This window comes from Alexandromys fortis, unplaced genomic scaffold (assembly GCF_014885135.2).
Source record: "Alexandromys fortis isolate MF-2015 unplaced genomic scaffold, M_Fortis_MF-2015_v1.1 scaffold_158, whole genome shotgun sequence".
Classification (NCBI taxonomy): Eukaryota; Metazoa; Chordata; class Mammalia; order Rodentia; family Cricetidae; genus Alexandromys; species Alexandromys fortis.
In genome coordinates this window covers 2,303,047-2,316,496 of record NW_026068039.1, presented here as the reverse complement: position 1 = coordinate 2,316,496, position 13,450 = coordinate 2,303,047, and the positions used below count along the sequence as shown (strand labels likewise).

Genomic DNA, 13,450 nt, shown 5'->3' with positions numbered 1-13,450 from the left:
TTCAAAGGAAATAAAAGGGAATGTCTGTTGCAGGTCTCAGCCTGTGTGTTGTGACCCCTTTGGGGTCAAACGACCCTTTCACAGGGGTCGCCTAAGGCCATTGGCAAACACAGATATTTATCATTATGATTCACAACTGTATCAAAATTACAGCTAAAAGTAGCAATGAAAATGAAGTAGCAAAAAAACCAATGTTGGTGTGGGGGTCACCACAACACGAGGTGCTGTGTTAAAGGGCCGCAGTGTGAGGAAGGTTGAGAACCTCTGATCTACAGAGACACGGACGGCATGACTGCTTCTCATGCTACTGCTCATGACGGCAAAGGAAGCAAGAAGGGGGTAGGGACATTTAAATAACGGCATGAATGTTTCGTGGTGGATGAGCTACGTGTCAATTACAAGTCGCCGTTTATAATCAGCTAATACTGTAGGATGGTGACTGACGCTGTGGGATGTTACATCCTGTGTTAGAACAGTTACAGGCGGTACGAAGGAGCTGCGCTAGGGTCTGTTTTTCTTCACACACGTTCCCGCGCAAACCTGAAGGACACACCTTGTGATGTTAGCAGCAGCCACCCCTGAATGAGACAACAGTAAATTCATATTTTCTTCTCCCTGTCTAAGATTGCTACATACCCGTACTCCTCCTACAATTAGAAAAGAGCTCACTAAGGTTATTTTTAAACTTAATTTTTTAAATAATTATTTAGGCATAGCACACATACTATACTTAGCATCTGGTTGGCTTTCCAATCGCCAGGCTGGAGTGCCTTCTGGCCAAGAACAAACCTTGGAAATACCATAAATTTTATCAGTTTACCCCAGCTGCACATTCGCCTACTTCAGTATGCAGTGTGCTGTACCAAGAGGAGGTCTGCTTCCAATTGGAAACCTGCTTGCATAGAGATTAGAAAGCCAAAATGGAGACCCAGGGGTATGAACCGAGGAACAACCCATTTTATGCATGGTAAATAATAAATGGACAGTTTACTATGCAATAACACAGCTCGTGCTGGACTGTCCTTGTGCTGTGTGACAGGAACTAGAAGCAAGGACACATTTTATAGACTAGTGCAGTTCACAAGGCTTGCTGTGTGGTTTCACAGCCCTGCTTTATTGTTTATATAAAATGTTACTCCAGCTTGATTTCTTACTTAACAGGCCTAGCCATGGCTAACTTTCTGTACACTCCCAAAGAACAGGGCTCTGACCCCTTTAAAGATACTTTCTCAGATTCCCCTAAAGAGGCTCAGCATCCCAAAAGAAAAAGACCCTTATTTGAATGTAGATGGTCCAGGGTGTTTGCATTTTAAACATTGTCTTATTATCCAGAAACTATACTTCATCTTAGAAGACATCTGGGAGCCAGGGCTGTTGTGGGCACCCAGAGGCAATCACCGGTGTATCTGTGATAGCAGATAGAAGAAAAGGCAGAGGAAAAAGAAATCTTACACCTCTCAACAAAAGCCTTCACTGTGACTTAGAGTATTACATGTGCTGGTCAAAGGCACTGCGTGCAGTTTGGATGAGTTAGGAGCTGATGTGCCATGAGAACGTCACTGTGTCACTCAGAGATATACAGACCCTATGGGGTCTTGATTCTTCCCCAACAAGCTTCATCTAAAAGGCAGCAGCTGCTGACTGCTGAGCATCCGGCTGGTCTCTCTCTGCGCTGTCCGTATGCCCTTCTGCGTCATCTCTCCCCCGTGCCACCTCATTGCACCACAGCCAGGCTGTGAGGGAAGAGTTATCTGTGCCCTCATCTTTACTAATGAGGAAACAAACTCAGGTTAATGAAGTCCCAGAGGCTGCTGGATGGTCAGGTTAATAACTTAAAGTTGGGCGATCTCTACTTTGCCAAAAAAAAAAAAACTGGATTCCCCAAGATCCCAAATCCCCAGCTCTAGTGCCCAGATGCCTCGGGATTAAATGCTTGTCTGATGTCACACATTGGAGAGCAGAGATGTGAACCTCAGTCCAGGGAAGACAGGTCCCAGGGTGCAGAGCATCACTTTTAGTGGCTGACAGTGTGACCATGGTGAAGTCCCACTGCTTCCCTAAGTGGTCCCTTTGGCCTGAGCCTCGGGAGCCTCTTCTTATTGCTCGTGCATCTCCATTGCCCCTCCTTTCAGGAGAGCTTGACTTTTGTCCTAGTTCTGAAGTAGCTCCTGGGCAGAGTACATCACCTCACGTTCACGTCACTCAAACCATGACAAAACAGCAGATAAGTTTGAATCTACCATAATGTGTATTTGTGAGGTCTGCCACCAGAGAGACTTTCACAGGGGCAAGTTGACAGCGGTCAGACTTGATGTGGGGCTACCAAGTGCTCAGTGGCCCCAATAGAAAATGGTAAACCCTACACAAAAAGCTCTCCTTTGTAGGCAGCGTTGAGGCAAAATTTGTGAATGTGTCCCCCTGAAACCTGCCTTCCTCTTTCCCCTTCTATGTGAGAATTTGGCGCCCCCTCCACTTCTGCACCAGGTGGCTGAACCTTCATAGTCACTGCCCATATGTGTATACTGATGGATGGGGACATGGTGCAACCCTGCTCCTTTGTCATTTTCATAGGATGATTCAAGAGAAGATCCTGAGCAGAGAAACAGCTAGAGCCCAGGAGCCCCAGGCAGGCTGTTCTCTGTATTGTTTAAATATTTATTCAGCGTTCCTTTGGAGAGGTTGGGTTGGATCTGCTGAGGGCAAGGAATAAACGCACTGGTAGCTCACTCCCTGTGCCTTTCAGTTTGGGCAACAACTTACACACCATGTCAGCACATGTTATGCACATGCCATGCACAGCACATGTTATGCACATGCCATGCACAGCACATGCTATGCACATTGCATGCACAGGCTACACAGCTCAGGTGTACACTAGCCCCCTCCTTCCCTCCTCTGCCCTGGGTTTCTGTGAAGATTTCATCCTTCAAGTTCTTGCTGTGACCTGTGGTCATGCTTCAGGCTTTTGGGGTGGGCTTGCCTCTTAATCTCAACTCCAAAGGGAAACATTTTCCAAATCTAATTGTGCACAGCCATAAGAGTTTGTATGTCACAAGGCACATGCCTTGTGCATGAATCCTCAACTGTCCTTTATGGAAGAAAAACAAGGTTTTTAAAAGTATATTCTTAGCAAACTGCAGCTGTTTGGAGGCACCAATGATCCTGACCTTGGGATTACAACATTTTAAAAGGCTGATTCTTTGCTTAGAAGATAATTTGTATGTTTTACAAAGTCAACAGTGAAGAATTTTTTTGGTGTGGATTTATAGAGAGGAGAAAATGCTTTGTGAGAACCCTGGGCCTCGTTACTTTCATCTAGTGTTCTTGCAATACCCAAAGTTGCTCTAATAACTTCAGAGCAAGGTGAGTGCCAAATCCCACAAAGTTATGTGTAGTATGATCCCAATTCTATAAGAACACTACACAGAGAATGAAATATTATACCCAAAGGCTTCCGTGATGTTTATCAGCTGGGCGTGGTGGTTCACTCCCTTAATAATTCACTCATTCGGGAGACTACCATGGGAAGGCCATCCTAGGCTGCACAGTGCGTTTAAAGACAGTCTGAGCTGTATGGGGATAGCTTGTCTCATGTGCACCCAAAAAAGTTTAGCACTGAGAATTATGACTATCAAATATTTCAAGAGTTTTATCAACTCCCAATTTTTATACTGCATATGTTACTTTTGTAATAGATTAATTCAGGAGAGAGGTTCTGGCAAGCAGTTAAACACTTGTGTGTCAACAGCTACGGAACTCAAAGCTTGTGCACAAGGTCATTCCTCCCCTCAAATGCAGTGACCAAGGCAACCCTCATTTCCTGCTGTAAATGTCCTCAGCCTTGAACCCTGTGTGGGTATTTGTACATGGGGCGTTGGACTCTACAGCTCTCCCACCCCCATCAGGTCATGACCCCGACACTAGCACAATGCCCGAAAGCACAGCGTTTCTATGCCGATGCCGTGCCACCTGCCACGAGGACGGCCTGGGTCCCACTGATCCTACGTGAGAAACTGGCTGGGAAACACTCTTCCTATTCTGCCAAACGTGCTCCCTCTCTCTCCTCTCCTCATCGTTTTAGACAGTTCTGAACTTTCTGGACATTGCACCAGCAACCCAGGGGCTCTGAACTCTGAAGTGATGCCTGTAGCCTTGTTGCCATGGACTGAGGGATGATCTTGAACCACATCAGACATTACACCAGACATTTCCCTCCCAGCGGTAACGTGGTTTGGAGCTGATAATTCTGGTGGAGATGCCTATGCCATTCCCCGTCTTGTCTCAGATGTTGCCAAATTCTCCCCGTTTGAGAAACTACTGCAGCATATATACATGTTCCAAAGATCGTACTTGGATAGGTGGGTTTCATACACACACACACACACACACACACACACACACACACACACACACCGTAGCTGGGTAAGTTGCAGGAGCCCTCAGTTTAGAAGCGCCCTCATCCTGTGTTTCCCTGACGGCAGACCTGGCAGCAGGCCACCTTGTTACTGCAGACAATGTGTTGAGTGTTTATCAAAGGCTAAACTTTAGTAACGATTCCCTTTCCGATTTATAAAACAAGAGCTGGGTATTGTAGCCATCTTTTAGATGAGCACGCTAAGCTGTGAACAGGGTAGAAGGCGCTGCCCGGGGTATAGCCTTATGCGTGGCAGAGCTGTGCTGGGCCTCTGCAGCTCAACTCTTCATCTGCCTATGACTCTGTCCTGCTCCAGCCTGTCCCACAGACCAGGACGGGGAGAGGAGATAGGGAGCAAAGCCTGGGGGCCCCTAGACCAGAACTACTGACTTAAAAGTGCATTGACCCAGGACACTAACCTCAAACCTGTGGCCTTACAGCAGCTGGGTAGTAAGGGCTCCATGAAACCCTCCAGCTCCAGGCCAGGAGGGTTAGATAGCTCTGGGTCGTATGTAAGCACCAGGATGACCTCTCAGTTCTGCCCCTTGGAAGGCGGCCCCTGGTTCCTGCTGAGCACAGGAGGGCATTGCAGGGAGACACCTTGGCCCACACAGGGTCCACACGCCGTCCACACGCCGTCCACATGCCGTCCACACGCCGTCCACACGCCGTCCACATGCCGTCCACACGCCGTCCACACGCCGTCCACACGCCGTCCACATTCGCTTCTGACTCCTCTTCCTCTTTTCCTTGCCTTCGCCATCGCTGCTCAGCCTGTCTTAGCACAAGTCATGCTCCACTTTCACAGCCTCTGCTTTGTTCCATAAAGTAGGCAGATGTCTACTGTTAGAATCCTGCGCTGTTACCCCATCTGTGAAAACCTTCCGGCATAGAGCCCCACACTCAACATTGCCCAGTAGGGTGCCTCTCTCTCTTCTCAGTCATGGGTCCCTTTGAGGACCCATTGAGTTCATAAATGACAACTGAGGTAGCGGGACACTTGGCCACCTCCTTTCAGCCTGTGTCTCCATGAAGTTCAACCCGGATGCTTTGGATTCCACCAACTTAGGGAGCCCTGGCTCTGGTTTCCCTCAGAGCTGTTAGCGTTTGAAGGCAGAGAGCAGGGGAGCTGTTCAGCCAACTCTAACTCCTCTTTCCCCTTAATTTGGGCCCGTGTTGACAAAATAGCTGAAAATTTGGTACTGACCTTACTCTTGGTTCAGAGAAGCCATGAAATGCTCCCTAGACCTAGGGGGCTCTTAGAGCAACAGCAGAGCAGCCGGCTTAGTCCTCCTACCTCATGCAAATAGCGCAGCAGGAATGTAAACTCCTCTCAGGGGTTTACATCAATTCTTGAAGGCTTAGATAAGACTAGGGACTATTTTTCTGTTTATTTTTGTCAGACTACATATTCATAGCAAGAAAAGGTTGCCAAGACTTGTAAAGTATCTGAATTATTTCATCAGCCTTAAAAAACAATCCACGGATTGGTGTTTGCATTGGCTAATGGTTTTCAATCTTGGTTCTATCCCAAATCCATAGACAGTCAGTCACCAAATGGGAGAGAAGGATGCTGGGAACTTCTCCCCCAACCTAACCATGTTATTTTGTTGTGAGGTTAGAACCCTGGGACTGGGCTCGTTTCAGTGTGGTACCGGATTTTTAGTTCACTGCCCTTAAATCAGGCCTCGCTATGGCGATGGGGTTTCTAGTCCTCTGTCCTGAAGGGTGTGCTCACTGCTGGGGGCCAATTTAGCCTATTCAAGGCCCCATCATTTCAGCAAAACAGATTCAAATTTTAGATGTGACCCCTCTAGCAGTGCAGTGCTAACTCATTTAACTAGCATTTGGGGTAATTAGCATTTGTGAGCCCCAAACTGTAGTACAAGTATCTATCTCCCTTCTGGATGGGTATGGAAGCATCTTATAAGACTGTGGCTGTTCAGTGTTGAGCAAAATCATAAATGCTCTCGTGTATATACAAAGGGTGGATGAACTCTTATGCATATTTATTTAGTTACACACACACACACCTCCAAAGCTCCTAATGTCTAAGTGACATTAGTATGGTCGGATGTTGGGCATTTTGAAAGCTTTAGTCTTCACATTTGCAGTGGATTGTAGGCTTAGGTGCCATGTAATAAAGTGGAAGGAAGCCTCCCGAGTCCTCACTGAGCCTCACGTACTAGACTTTGTGCTGGCATTCATTCTTATTTATCTGCACACAGCAGCACAATGATGTCCAAGCCGCCACCTGTAGACGAACCTGACCCCAATTACACACTAGCCAGAGGAAAACCTGGGCTCTGAGCCTGAATCTGTCAGACCGGCATCTCCTCTGGCCTCCCCACACCTGTACCCAGCTTCCAGGGTGCCCGCCTCCCAGCTTGCACTCAGCAGTTCAATGTAATGGCAATCACTGATTCTTCAGTTCTGTCTTAAGTCGAATTTCTGTCTGATTATCAGACTCCTATGGCAAAGGATTTAATATGTCATAGGTGTGCTTACAATTCTGAAATATCTGTTTTTCGAATTCATTTAAAAAAACCCTTCTGGTCTCCAACTCCCACCCCTCTCTAATTTTCTCCCTGGGTGCAAACAGCCGTGCAGACTGCCACAGCTCCTGGTCTCCATTACCGTTCTACTTGGTGCCAGCGAGCAGTGAAGTGAAATGGCCACCCAGTGAGCAGAGAAGCAGGGCCCGCATTGTCCTCAGAACGGATTACGGCCCCATAAACAGCACAACACAGCACACTGGCATTGGCAGAGGCTGCAGTGGGACTGGCATGGCCCCCACACGGGGCACAGGTCCCTCTGTGGCCCAGGAAGAAGTCTATGCCCTGCTTCCCAAGTGGCCATTCCAGGAAGGAGTCAGATGACTTGAGTTATGGAAACCAAATGGCCCTCCTTTGTTTAAAGAGAGAGGGGAAAAAGCCACTCATTTTTGTGGTAAAGTGAAAACAGGCTCCAAACCAAACAGTCCCTCTCAGGGCAGAAAATGCCAGCTCCACAGAGCTAGCCCACAGCCTCCCAGCCTGGGTTCAACCTCAGGGACATCAGAGCTGTACCCCAGTCAGCCACAGCCCTCCATCCTCCCGTCTGCTTTGGCCCAGAAATATTTGGTCTCCCAAACAGGAAAGGAGGATGAAAAGAGGAGGAGAATTAGAAAGGTCCTGCTGCCGAGGCCACAGTCTGCCTCCCGGCCCTTGTGACCTAGGACAGGGAGACGAGACAGGAGTCCACAGGACCAGTGCTTGTGGCCCTTGCGGGGCCCTGACTGCTTCACTGCTGTGGCCTCCTCAGAAGCCCTCCAGCTCTAAAGTCCCAAGGCCTCTGGGGCCACCCTGTGGCTGCCTGTGGCTCTGTGGGTGGAGCTGCACCCCAGGTACTGGGTGCAAAAGCTGTGGATAAACCACAGCCATGCGGAAATAAGTACAGGTTCCAGTCAGCCACGCCGGACAGTTTGGCTTATTCCCTCATACAGACTTCCCTGGAGCCAGAAGTCTCTCCGTGAGGACAGGATGCTGCAGAGTTTGGGTCTGAACCTGGCTTTGCGTCTATTGCTGTGCAGCCAAGATGGCCCTGTCTTTCTGAACCTCCATTTTTGCACCTGAAAAATAATCCTGGGGTGGGGAAGTGGCTCCATGTGTAAGGTGCTCTGCGGAAGCATGAGGACCTAAGTTTGAATCCTTTAGCACCCACGTATGAAATAGAAATCAATAGCCGGACACAGCAACGTAAGCCTGTCATCAATGCCAACTCTGGGCAGGTAGAGCCAGGAGGATAACCAGGGTTTGCTGGCCAGACGGCCTTTACTGAATCAGGAAGACCCAGGGTCACTGAGAAAATCCACCTCACTAATAAGATGGAGAAGCAAAGAGGAAGACAACACACACACTCGAGGTGAGGGAGCAAACCTAAGCTCCATTCCTGCCTTAGCTCCCAGGGCTGTCATTAGCAGAGTGCTGTCAAGGTGGCAAGCAGCTTGTTGGCCAGGCATCCAGACCCTGCAGCCATCTGGCCGCATGCCATCCAAGAAGCAATAAGTGGTTCAGTTAGCGGGGCTGGTCAGTGAACTCCAGGGACCTGCATGTCTCTGCCTCCACAGTGCTGGGATTTCAAGCACCCACCACCCTACCTGGCTTTTGTATGGATGCTCAGGATCTGTACTTGGGGTCTCTCGCTTGCACACAGAACTTGCACACAGAGCTAGCTGTTTCTGCAAAGGCTGTGCACTAAAGACGAGCACGTTGAATAACTTTCTCCTACATCCCTACGATATACACTGACCTTCTGCCCTAGGGGCTCATGCCAGGCCCCACCCCTTCTAGTTCCCTAATAAAACACAAGTCCTATTTGGATTTTCCTGAACCCTGACCACAGGATCATGGATAGGAAGCGTCCTGCCTTCTAAAACCCAGGGATACTTGGGTGTTCTGCTTGTGTTTGCCAGCTCATCTTTCTCCATGAAGATGGCCTCAAAGTGGACGTAGATGTGACTCTCCTTAGAACCCCTCGGCTCTCCCTAAGAGAACAGGAAACTCAAACTCTGCTGTAAAAGGGCTATCTCAGCGGACGTGGGACCAGGAGACCAGCGTTAGGAAGGAGGTCTTGATTAGTTCTTCTTTAGTGAATGCTACCACACATGTTGGAGTGCTACTCTGTGGGGAGGGTCTAGTATATATTTCAGCTTTCCGCTGCTCTAGCAAATACCCAAGGGAAACAAGGAGAGCAAACTTCTTAAAAGTTTCAGTCCATCAAGTCGGAAGCGGGCGAAGGAAGAAAGTATCTTGTCTCATGGCAGCCAGGGAGGGGGCTAGAAGAGAGAGAAAGAGACAAATTGTGTGTGTGTGTGTGTGTGTGTGTGTAGAGAGAGAGAGAGAGACAGAGACAGAGAGATATATAGAGAGAGGCAGAGAGACAAAAACATAGAGACAGAGAGTCCACTACCAGAAAGAGGAGAGAGCTACCAGTAGGTTTAGGGCAATATCTAGCCTTAGACACAGCCCCTCAGTGACTGCTTCCCCCAACTGGGCCTCGCCCCCACCAGCGTGGTACTTGGTTTCAACAGTAAGCCCTCAGGGGACATTTCATATTACAACCATAACTCAGTGCAGGAGGAGTTTTCATTTCACACACTTCTCTGCTTTCATCGGGTCCCTCTAGACTTGGTTAATGACCTCCAAAGACACTGAATTGGGAAACATAACCTTGCAACTTCCTTTTCGCAGATGAGAAGCCGTTTGCTGTGGAAGACACTTACTTGTTGTGCCCAGCACCCATCTTAAAAGAAGTTGGCATGTAAGTTTTCATTGTCCACAGAGCCCCACAGCCGGGGAAGAGGAGGCAGAGGGACCAGAGGGGCAGCGGTAGCTTTTGTCATTGTCATCAGGGACTTTCTCTAGATTCTGTCAATGGTGATGGTGCCAAAGCTATGGCAAACCAGCCACCAGGAGGGTGACTGAGCATGTCTTTCATTCTCTGTCGTTCACAACAAACTCTCATTCAGGCCAGAGAGAAGGATTTGAATAACTTGTCCCGGGTCACACAGGAGCCAGTGAAAGAGTCTGGGCTCAAGCCTGGGTCTGCTGACTCAATCCCAACCACATTTCTAGAAAGTTCTCACATGTATTACCTCACCCTGTCATCATCTGTGCCCTAGAAAGTGGCTGTTATCTGTTCCTTCAAGACAAAGAAACTCAGAAAGGCAAAGTAAGTGCCTTGGTTCAATGACCTTCAGCTCCACTCTCGATCCTCCACAGAACTTAAGGTGCTCCCCTTTGTTCCCTGACCTCACATAAGGGAACACCTCACGGTGCCATTAAGATAAGTGCTGGCGGGCTGTCCATAAAGAGGGTCAGCACCCTGAGCTAGGGTAGGACAGCCGGGGCCCAGAGCCCAGACGATTACAGAGCAGAAAGAGCCTCTCCAGACCATGCCCAGCAGTCTAAAGATGGCATCCAAGGAAAGCATTAAAGTCTCCTTTCACCATTTGTCCCAACTCCGACTGAGTGTCCGCAGTCAGCCTGTGACACTGGGACCTGCTACCCAGCCCGAAATCATATAGTGTGGTGTGAGTTCTTATCTCGGTGAGACTTTATGGACAGAAGCCTGGAGAAGGCAAATCGCTCTGTCCACAAGCTGCCTTTCCACGAGTCTTACAGGGACCCACAAAACTTCCCCGTCAGACCTCTGGGTCCTCACTAACGAGAGCTGGGCATGCAGCCTACAGTTTGCCCAATTATCCCTACTGACTTGGATGGATCTTAAGGTGCTTTATCTAATGGGATGAGAGAGCAGAACTTTAATCCCATATTCAGGAGGCAGAGGCAAGTGGATCCTAACTTCAAGGTTATCCTGGTCTCCAGGGCTGTGTCCCAGGGCAGCCAGGGCTTCACACAGACACCTTCTCTCAAAAAAGGAAGGAAGAAAGAAGGAAGGAAGGGAAGGAGGGAGGGAGGGAGGAAAGAAGGAAGCTTTATCTTATCACAAAGCATAGCAAACAGGTCAAATGAGGTAGGCTTTCCTTGCCCGCTGCAGTTCACTGCAATGCAAAGTTAACATCCTACCTTGACATGCCAGCTGAACACATCCCAGCATCTCTTGGATGGCACAGGTGTGTGGCCCTGAGAGACTGTCCTCAGGCCCCACAGGGAAGTAAGCATGCTGTCTGGCTCTCGAGCTGTTGCTCACAGCACCCCATACTAAGCGCATCCGGTCCTCTTGTCATTGCAGGAAAGCTGCACTGCAGGTGAGCATGAACGATGGCCTGTCCTTCATCTCCAGTTCCGTCATCATCACCACCACACACTGTGTAAGTCACAACCTCCCATTCCATCCTCATTATCATTTTCAACTACTCTTCCCAAGCCCCAGCCTTCTCCAGCATCGAACATGGATGCTTTCTGATTCTTTGTTCTGTCCGCCGAGCCCTGATCCATCTGGGTCGGGTGTGGTTTACTGTGCCGCCTGTGTCAGGCTCTCGGGTTCTCTGTCCCTGGTACTGAGGAGGATCCCTGGCTGCCCAGCCTGCATAGGAGATTCGATACTGCACAGGCTGTAGTGAGGGTGGCCCCTGCGTCAGGTACCCTTATGACTGGGGAGACAGAAAGGAATTGGACAACATATAAAATATATCTTAAAGAGTCTGGGTGTTTTATTTTGTTCTGTTTTAAGAAGCAGGAAATGGGCACCAGCTAAAGAAAGGCATAGACTTTATAGAGGAGCTGTTGTTTAAGGACAGGAACAATGGGAACTTGTTCCTGTGATTGTGGAAATAGTCTAGGGGAAAAAGAAAACTGATGAAGCCGGGGAGCGAGAAGGAAGGGGCCTTGCCTTAGGGACACAAAGTATTCTCCGCTGGCTCCTACATCATGGATCCTGCTGGGCAGTGCTCACTTCTGACCACCCCTAAAGTCACCTGAGGAGCTGGTTTCTTTCTTTAAATGTGATGTCCAATAAATCGAAACTATATGTTTAAAAGAGAGGGAGTGTGTGAGACACCTTCACCTCACATCCCCTAGAACATGAACCCTGGTGTTGGCGATCCCAAGGCCTTCTGAGGTGATAATGCGGGCAAGTGGGGGCCTGACAGGGAACACATGGACCTGTGAAGCCCCTTCTTAGCAGAGTCACTGTCTCCCAAGTTCAGCCTGCCTCGGCAGTTGGGGCTCAGCTCCCTTATCCCCTAATGGGAATGTTTGTACTACCGTTAGTTGGAATTTTCTTTCTTTAGCAAAGAGCATGCCTTCCGTTAGCTCTTTCTAGCAATGAAGGAAGTCAATGAGTATGTCTGCAAAGCTCCTCCCTGGTCAGCCATTGGAAAATGTGTTGCTAGAACTCTTTGGTAATTGGTGTTGTGGCCTTAGTAGAGTGGCAGGTAGATGAGAGATAGCAGTTGAGCCCTAAAGCCAAATGAGGCAAATATGATTTACCTTCGAAAAGCACAGGGGGCCGAGTTTCGTGATGGGCATGACTGTCCTTTCTAATTCCTGCTTAGAAGTATTCTCCACCACCCTGCGGAGATAATAATTATTTATTATGTCTGACCACACTACAGACAAATAATTATGCCTCTCAGACCTCAAGGACAGGGAAGTTGGAAAGCGAACAATCTTAGGACTGACTTAGCTTGTGGTATGAAAACACAAGACTACTAATTTAAATTTGAGTCTCTGAAGAAGAAAGGGTGGCCTTACCAATGTGCTGCAAAGTTTAAACAATTCCCAGGAAATGTCCACTGTATCTTCTCAACTCACTCTAATCCCCATCTTACCTTAAACTGCCTTTCTCCGATTACGTCACCAAGCTTCCAGTTCAATGGACTCTTGATTAAAATCGCTTTCCAATATATTCTGCAGTGTTTCCTTTTCACTTGAGATTGTTCTGGTAGTCCATGAGAAAATTATCACCACCCTAATATTTGAGATGCACGTCCATTCTTTCATCTACCTAATAAACAGTAATTGATCGTAAGATGAAGCCTCCTAGGAACCTAGGGTACATCAGTAGACAGAGAGTGGGGGATACACAATGAGCAGTAACGAGAAGAAATGATTCCATGCTATGTTAAAATATGATATACGTGATGGAGAAAAACGAAATAAGAGAGTTTGGCAGTGCTTCAGTGACTGGGTTCTAGTGTAAACCCTGAAGAGGACACACTGAGAAGGTGGCATTTGAGTAGAGCCCTGGATAGCGAGGAAGTTAACTGTGAATCCACAGGAGGGATGAAGAGGGTAGAAGCTTCCAAACCAAGAGCCCTAATGTTAAGATCCTGAGGCCAGAGACCTCTAGCGCCTCTAGCAAAGTAAGGAGGCTATCAGTAGTCTCGGAACGGGTCCCAGTCAGTGAGGTGACGGGGACAGAGGATGCGGGGCCTTGCGAGAACTTGGGCTCTGGAAGAGGGGAGCTGCAGTCTGACTTGCATGTGAAAGCTCCCTCTGTGGAGCTAGCCAGTGAGCAGAGGGGGAAGGTGGGAGCTGCGTGGCTGCTGAGGGAGTTCTGTTTTGATTCAGTGGCATGGGAGGAGAGCTG

At 48.5% G+C, this 13,450-nt stretch overlaps 1 protein-coding gene across 2 annotated transcripts in view; it reads left to right on the top strand.

Annotated features, from left to right (window-relative positions):
• Positions 1–13,450, top strand: part of Antxr1 (ANTXR cell adhesion molecule 1) — a 182,556-nt gene that overhangs the window by 78,034 nt on the left and 91,072 nt on the right. For both annotated transcript variants that reach the window (XM_050165398.1, XM_050165399.1), the window contains exons 11-12: positions 9,646–9,715; positions 11,150–11,228. In XM_050165398.1, coding sequence (XP_050021355.1) covers positions 9,646–9,715; positions 11,150–11,228 — 149 coding nt within the window. The remainder of the gene's footprint in view (positions 1–9,645; positions 9,716–11,149; positions 11,229–13,450) is intronic.